The sequence below is a fragment of the Leptidea sinapis genome, chromosome 34, assembly GCF_905404315.1.
Source record: "Leptidea sinapis chromosome 34, ilLepSina1.1, whole genome shotgun sequence".
In the NCBI taxonomy this organism is placed as follows: Eukaryota; Metazoa; Arthropoda; class Insecta; order Lepidoptera; family Pieridae; genus Leptidea; species Leptidea sinapis.
In genome coordinates, this window is record NC_066298.1 from 1733993 (window position 1) to 1742291 (window position 8299).

At 36.5% G+C, this 8299-nt stretch overlaps 1 protein-coding gene across 2 annotated transcripts; it reads left to right on the plus strand.

Annotated features, from left to right (window-relative positions):
* The first annotated feature begins 2350 nt into the window (after window positions 1–2350).
* LOC126975135 (uncharacterized) lies at window positions 2351–6856 on the plus strand. Of its 2 annotated transcripts, none has more exons than XM_050822944.1 (5): window positions 2351–2537; window positions 2611–2742; window positions 2816–2988; window positions 3506–3599; window positions 3706–6856. In XM_050822944.1, the coding sequence occupies exons 1-5, from the start codon at window positions 2465–2467 to the stop codon at window positions 4785–4787; spliced, it is 1554 nt and encodes a 517-aa protein (XP_050678901.1). In that variant the 5' UTR covers window positions 2351–2464; the 3' UTR covers window positions 4788–6856. The 2 variants fall into 2 exon arrangements, with proteins under 2 accessions (XP_050678901.1, XP_050678902.1); XM_050822945.1 differs by having other exon boundaries at window positions 3509–3599.
* The last annotated feature ends 1443 nt before the right edge of the window (window positions 6857–8299 follow it).

The following is an 8299-nucleotide window of genomic DNA, read 5'->3' on the forward strand; positions in this document are numbered from 1 at the left end:
GACTTGAAAATTGTAGGCATATGTAAATAACTATTATGTAGGTAACTCACTGTACGAATATTGAATAGATAATTATTAGGTCTAATATTATTATTTACGGCGCGAGCGTTCCCTAGTCTTATCAATAAACCTATTTATTTCCAAAATTAAAAAAAAAGCTCAAAACTTTTACTTCATTCACATTAGCTTAGTTAAACAAAAGTTAAAAATAGTATCTTATGCTCAACAACTCTTCAATTGCCAAAACGTCTAATTGATTTGTCTAAGCCTTCGCACTTTAAATGATTACAAGAATGCCGAAAGCAGGAGTGTTATCAGGCTTGGGTCAATGCGGTGGTGTCTAAGGATGTGAATTCCAGCGAACTTAAAAAACACTTCAATCATGCCTCCAGGTCCTTCAAAAGAGTTATTGCTGACGCGAAGTCGAAGCACATTGGCAGAATTGGCGAGAGACTTGCACGCCTTCCCTCGCATCCAACTCGACTCTGGATGACCAAGGTGCGCTACCACCGCATAATCCGCGGTGCAAGTCATACATGCCGGAGGTAAAAATCCGACATGGCGCCGTGCTTAAGGCGCTTCTCACCTTGGACATTCACAAATCGAGCGGGCCCGATGGCATTCCCCCGATAGTGCTGCGGACATGTGCTCCGGAACTGGCGCCGGTCCTTACCCGTCTTTTGATTCCAGCGGCCGAATTCCACCATCGGACATTACGTGCAAAGTACCATACGCATCACGTAGATGTCTGGCATTCCACAACCACGCGTTTTGTTCGAAATTTCTTGCCTCGCACAGCCACTTTGTGGAATCAACTACCGGCAGCGGTCTTCCCGAACAGATACGACTTAGGGACCTTCAAGAAAAAAGCAAAAAAAAAAATAGGAATTGGGAATTTTCATGGCCTGCGAACATTAGCTGATTGATTCAATTATGTTATGCTACTAGTTAGTGAAATTTTTTGTACAAGTTTGGTTCACTCGAATTAATATAGCCATATATTTCTATATAAGAATTATTCCTATTTTCCATATCCTTATTTCCTTTTAGATTTATAAGAAATATATTATGGCTACAGTAGTTGGACTGATTTTATTATATAGCCATATTTTTGTGTCATAATTGATAGATAAAATATTCAACAACGATAGAAAATATTTGACTGCTAGCTAACATGTTAGAATTGAAAAATCATATACTTATATAATATTTTGAAAAAGTTGAAGTTGAGAGCGAAAATACACCCGAGTATAGAGCTTTATTATAAAAATTAATAAAAACAAATTATTATATTTTTTTTTTTATGGAATAGGAGGACAAAAGAGCATACGGGTCATCTGGTGTTAATGATCACCGCCGCTCACATTCTTTTGCAACACCAGAGGAATCACAGGAGCGTATCCGGCCTTGAATTGTTTATCACTTTTACAAAAAGCAGTCTTCTAGACAGTCCCTAAGAAGATTGAGGCTAACACCTGACCATATGTTTGTATGTAATCCAGTATCGTATTCCGTCAAAATATTCAATATCCAAACAAAACAAAGACATTTTCACTTGGTTCTTAAAACATAAGACAAACTTTCGTTTTTATTTTCGTATCCAATAAAATCAAGATAGCTAAAGATTTTGTAGTGCCATGAAACGGAATGGAAGCATCAATCCACCCTCATAATTTTAGAAGCTTGCCTTGAGAGACGTTTAATTTAGCTTAGATCAGTAGATCTTTTACTTGACAAGAATAAGAAATATTGTATATTAGACAAAAAGAGATAAGAATTCAGGTTCATTATCACTAACCGCAGAAATTGAGCCACTTCTCGCGAATTTCAAAGACTGCACCACTAGTAGTTAAAAGAATTCTTGAGAAAGTGCGAAGAAAGACGCTCGACGTTATTTTTGGCTCATTTTTGTTTAGTTTGTATGTTACGCAGTTGACATAAAGTACGCACGAAATTTCGTTGAGAAAATTCGCTCCCATGCCATTCCACGGTAGTATAAGATGAACCTAAGTTATATTATCATCACTTCTTTGACTCTCTGATATAATCATGTTTTACGATGTGTTATCCTTGGGTAACTTAGCAGTTCATTCGAGAAATTAAGTTATTAACTATAATTTTACACTACGTTACAAGATATTAAATAACCCTTCTAGCTAGGTCCAATGAAGGCTAAAAACCCCAATCAATAGCTTTCATTCAGTAACTATAGAAGCAATATACATCGTTTCCTTCTCGAGTTATTAGTTATACTCTATGGAATTGTCTTCTCCTCCTCCTCCTTGGATGTAAGAGTAGAGTAAAAATATTCTTTGAATGTAACGGTCAACGGTCCTACTGTCAACTGACACTTAGCACTGTTAGCAGCAGATAAATTTTCAAAATTTTGATCGCAATTTTGTTGTATGTTATTAAAAGACGTATTTGATCCTTATGATTCTTGTTTTATATTGTTACTGTTAAGATGGATGCAAAGGTTAACGATAGACCTATGTATCAAGCTAAACCGTTATCAGAATTAATATCTTCAATTACATGTATGTACACTTGCTTACTGTTTTTGTTTTCATTTCGAGCAATCATTTTAAATGTTCATAAATATTCCTTCAGGTCTCCTATCGGACAATGATATTAATTTATTGAAAGCTAAGCAACAAGAAAGAAAAACAATGGCTGTGAGCAGATCTGTAGGCAAATTTGTAAAACCTTTTACTCGTGATGAAATGACTCAAGCTTGCCACGGTAAAGTATATTGTAAACTGCAGTAAGTATAAAGGTTTTTGAGCATTGTTGTTAATTAAAATGCGTAATTTAGATATTGCAGCATCGAGAAAATTATCTCCTAGAAGACAAATGCAATCAAAATCTACATCCAAAAAGAGAACATGGAACTCTTCAGTGAAAGTAGAATGTAAAACTAAAAGTGTTACTGCTAACGGCCAAATGAAGAATACGAATGTCAGAAAGAAGCTTAACTTTCAGCCAAAGGTAATAAAAAATACAATTATTGGTACAAAACAAAATTTTATTAAATGCTACTGTTATCTTACTATTGATAGTATGAGTTGTAGTTACTACTTAGGCTTTCCAGGTTAATTATTTGCCTATTGTATTAAACTAGTTATTGTATTAGATTGAAATTATTATTTTAAAGAATGATTGTTAAGATAATTGTTTTGTTAATTCTTGGAAGAATCATAGCATAAGAAGTTTTATAACAAAATAATATTAATAAAATATGTATAACATACTTAAGGACCACTCAAGAAACACAAACTTAATTATTTTTTTAATGTAGGATTTTTAAATTATTTTAAACTCTACTGTTTAAAATAATTTAAGAATCCTACTTTTTACTATAAATCCTTTGCACTATTTTATTTGCTTTCATTCTATAATATATTTTGTTATGTCGGGGTAAATTTACTGTATGATGAATAATTTAATAAACTGTTTCACAATATTATATATTTTTATATGATAATAGCTTATATATAAATTTTAGCAGGTAACTTATAGCAGGAAGACAGTTCTGAATCCTGAAACACCAACATTTGCAAAACCAGCACCTAAAATAAAGAAACCATTAGATTTCATGGGTAATATTTTTTATTTTATTATTATTTAAAATACAGTGTGGTAGAATGGTAAGTGTAAATTAATTATTTATTTTATAGTTTTTAATATAAAATGTATCTCTTTCAGCTAGGATTAATGTAGCACATAATGATACAAGCGGAATTCATAAACTTTCAGAGACCCCAATGCTAAATCATGGAGTTAAAAGAATGACAATTTTCAATAAAGAAAATGTGAAATTTTCTCTAAACAGTATGAATAAGAAAGCTGAAACTTCTCTTACTCCTTACTTGACAAAGAAACCAACAACACCTAAAAGTATCCTCAAAAGGACTCTTAAACAGCCAATTTTTGATGATGTATCACAGGTAAACTCTTCAATTAAGTCTGATGAGAGTTTTTTACAAAAGGAGAAGGAAGCTAATGAGATAGAAGAAATACCTCAAGCTACCAATGAAAACCTCAACAGAATATCAGTACTGGCACCACTTGCACTTGTTTCACCATCTTTAGAAAATTATAGGAATGTCAATGATTATTTCAATAGTAGTGATAACACATCTGTCATGGCTGATGACTCTACCCTTTACATTGACAGCACTATTTTATCATTTGAGATAATGCCAAATTTTAATGAAAATAATAATAAGGAACAGTGTGATGTATCAAATCTCTGCCATCTGTTAACTAAAGCAAATATTAATATGTTGGAAAGTAAAAACACAGAACTTGAACAGCTGCTAAAAATTGAGAAGCAGCTTGAAAATGGAAGAAAGCTATTAACAAGTATTACAGAATCACAAATGGAGGCATTAAATTCTGTAAGGAAGTTGATTCAAAATCATAAATCCCGAGATGTTTGTGAAATTCAGAATATGGAGACACAAAATAAATGTACGGAAAGTCCAAAGACTAGTCAGCGTTGTTCAGTTATAAAATCACCATCATATAAAATACCTAAAAAGAGTGTAAATTTATCTAGAAAGGTGTTACATGCATCATCGCCAAAGGTGTCTGATATTAACAAAACTCCAGTTAAAGGTATGGATACTAAAGTACTGAGTATGTATATGAAAATGAAAAAGAAGATGAATTTCTTAAATACACCATCAATGGATCGTCACAGGGAGATTCAACCTGACACACCAACAGTTACATCACATAACCTTCAAAAACAGCTGGCAAGCTTATATGATGAAAGCGACTAGAGTTTTTAGTGACTTGGACACTCCTTATAGAATATATATTTTACGAATATTTATTTTAATGAATTTAAATTTTATAATGTGCAACCTGAGCCAATAATAATTCTCTCAGGCACTGATGAGTGATAGTTATTAATTCAAATAGGTATAGATACTTGTACAAATTCACCTCTGGACCTATCCAAGCCAAGCCCTTGATACCTATATCAAGGGCTGTGTTCACTTTTACCAACTTACTGAGCCTAAAATATTAAAACACAAGATCTCAAAATGAAATATTGTCAGATAATATTGCAAATGCAGTGTTTCGTTTTGTACAAAATAATAGCAGTCAATCACAAAACAAAATTTGTCATTTAAAAAAATAGTTCTTGTATAATTTTAAATGGTCTAGAGATGTTACTTAAGTAATTTGGTTAGATTATGTATAACTCATTCATTCCCTCTTCATTTTTATTTTGTATAAAGCTTGAAAATGGTCATATGACATAGCTAAAATGATTGTGTAACTGAAGTGGCCGCTGGGGCAGAAAAGTCGGACCACATACCGGAAGATGCAGTGTTGGTAGGCCCCCCCCCAAGATGGACCGATAATTTGGGCAAGATTGCCGGAATAAGTTGGATGAGGGCAGTGCAGGACTGATCATCATGGAGATCTTTGGGGGACGCCTTTGTCCAGCAGTGTACATCTTCCAGCTGATGTTGATGATGATATTCTTCTGGGGTTTCAAATCCAGTGGTTAATTCATCCAAAAATATGTGTCTTTAAAATATGTCTTTATTAGTTGTTTTGAGAGGTTTGTGTATATTTTAGGCCCAAAACAAAGATATCTCTATTCTGCTAGACCAATATTTACCAATCAACGAATAATATGAACAAGTCTATAATTGAAACAGTGATTGGCAGAATAGCCTATTTAAAATTTCTATATACTTTCCAATTATTTTATTATTCTATATTACTTCCTTTCTTGTGATGTTCATATTCATGAATACCACCCATTTGAAATTGACTGTGACTTTAAAACACTAGAGAAATTGAAAACATTATTAAGAACATTTTAAGATTGTTGAGACCTTAAACTCCCACTTATCTTTGTTAGGTAAAGTTGGCTTCCCATTGCTGATAGTAAATCAAAATATTTATAAAAATATTTCTGCCTGCCACATTGACTTGCTTGAATAAGTAATGGAAACTAACAAATAATTAAAAAAATTGGTTGTAGAATAAATTTTATAAAATTATAATAAAGATAATTATTCTTTATTGAAATTTACATGTGAAGACATACAAGTGATTGCTTTCGTATCGCAGAGTTAACTGCAATGACCACCAGTGTGTAAGAATAGTTTGACACAGACTACCGATTCGAATTTCGCCAGCCACGTTCCAATGTTCATATGTATGGTTATATTCGACGCTTTATAAAGTCGCAACGCTCTTGTGATTCTACTGGTGTTACAAGAGTAAGTACTGTGGTGATCACTTACCATCAGCTGACTTGTATACTCCTTTGACATCCTCTTACATAAAAAAAAAAACAAAATTGTCGGAGGCACCTCCTTCCAGGGGTTGATGACTTCTTAGAATAGCGTTAAGGTCTTCAACGCAGCACTGCCATTATCCTGGAGAAAATCCTGGTATTGTAACCACGCACCTACTCTCCTTCGTATAGTGGAGACTACTTTCTTTAAGGCTACACGCGTGCATTGAAGTATGAGCTGTCAAGGCTATTTGAGTTTAGTTTTGTTAATTGTATGTTAAGTTCAGGCCAAGTTCATAAGTTCTTAACTCTGTGTAACGGCAATTGGACTGTCCGTAGCACGAGTAATACGGTACTCGTGATTTCAAATCACAGTTCACTCATGTTCGTCTTTATAAAGTAGCTTAACTTTTCGACTTATGCATTTATTATTGTAATAATTAATACGTATTCAAAGTATAACTAATTTACTAAAAAAATTATGTAGATAATAAAATATTATATTGAATTTAGTTTAATCCAGTTTTATTTAGAGTAAATTTTAATATAATATGGAACTAACTGGAAATAATAAATCTTTACTTGGTATGCGTGGTTTTTATATTTATTAGATAATAAAATAAAATAAATAGTGGGAGAGTCACGCAGCCGTCTTGACGTCAGCACAATCGGGCCAGACTCGTCCGGGTTAATTACCACACTCGCACAGAATACCGGCGTGAAGTAGCGGCCTAGTGCCGCTATGTTTCGCATAGGTTAATGTCGAGGACCGGAGGCCACCCCCCCCCCCCCCCCCATCCCCAACAAAGATTATGAAAGCGGTCCCTAAAGAGATAGTACCCCAGGAGGGTACCGGCTCTACCAGAGTCGGAGAATCCCTCCCCGAGCACTCTAGCTCGGGCTGCCCTTCGTATTCTGGGGAGGGCACAGTACCGCGCATGACCAAGGACAAACGAGGCAGTAACACCACGGCACCCCGCTCCACACTCAACGTGGACTTTTGCAATACCAGGGGAATTCACTCCAACTTAAACGCCGTCCACCACCACTTTGAGACGGCGAAGCCGGCCTTGTGTTTCCTTACGGAGACGCAGATATCTCCACCTAGCGAAACGTCATATTTAACGTACCCCGGGTACAAAATTGAGCACAATTTTTTGCCTCATGCCGGGGTATGTGTGTACGTTAGGGAGGATATCTGCTGTCGCCGTCTCAGCAATTTTGAGGGTAGGGACCTGTCCACTCTCTGGCTCCACGTAGATTTAGAGGACCGCGTCCGCATCTATGCGTGTGTCTACAGGTCCCATAGTGGTAACGCAGAAACCGATCATCTCATGGGCTGCGTTCAAGCGGCAATTGACGACGTGCTTGCACAGATCCCCTCCGCTGAAATCGTAGTCTTGGGTGATTTCAACGGGCACGATGCCGAATGGCTTGGATCACGTACCACAGACTACGCAGGGCGATCTGTGCATAATTTTGCATTGGCGTACGGTCTGTCCCAATTGGTTGAGTCGCCAACGCGGCTCCCGGATGTGGATAGCCACATGCTGTCCTTATTAGATCTTCTGCTGACTACACATCCCGATGGTTACCAGGTCAATGTCGACGCCCCTCTCGGAACGTCCGACCATTGCCTGGTCAGGAGTGTAGTGCCTATCCGACGCCCACGTCGCAGACCACCAGCGACCCGCCGCGTTTGGCACTACAAGTCAGCAGATTGGGATAGGATGCGTTCCTTTTTTGCATCCTACCCTTGGAGCAGGGTTTGTTTCCCTTCGGATGATCCTAGTGCCTGCGCCGTTACAGTAGCCGATGTGATACTACTGGGCATGGATATTTTTATACCAAGCTCTGTAGTACCGATCGGTGGCAGATCACAGCCCTGGTTCGATGCGTCAGTTAAAGCAGCATCTGACTGCAAAAAACAGGCGTATCGAACTTGGGTTGCGGCGCTGGGCACAAAGGATCCGAACTGCATAGTTCTTAAGAGGAAATACAACCGTGCTTCCAGATTTTTTAAGCGACAAA

Excerpts from the sequence above, each read along its gene's own strand:
- LOC126975135 (XM_050822944.1), top strand. The coding sequence starts at position 2,465 with ATGGATGCAAAGGTTAACGATAGACCTATGTATCAAGCTAAACCGTTA. Across the intron at positions 2,743-2,815 it reads AATGACTCAAGCTTGCCACG|ATATTGCAGCATCGAGAAAA; the intron begins GTAAAGTATATT and ends TGCGTAATTTAG. Across the intron at positions 2,989-3,505 it reads AGCTTAACTTTCAGCCAAAG|CAGGTAACTTATAGCAGGAA; the intron begins GTAATAAAAAAT and ends TATAAATTTTAG.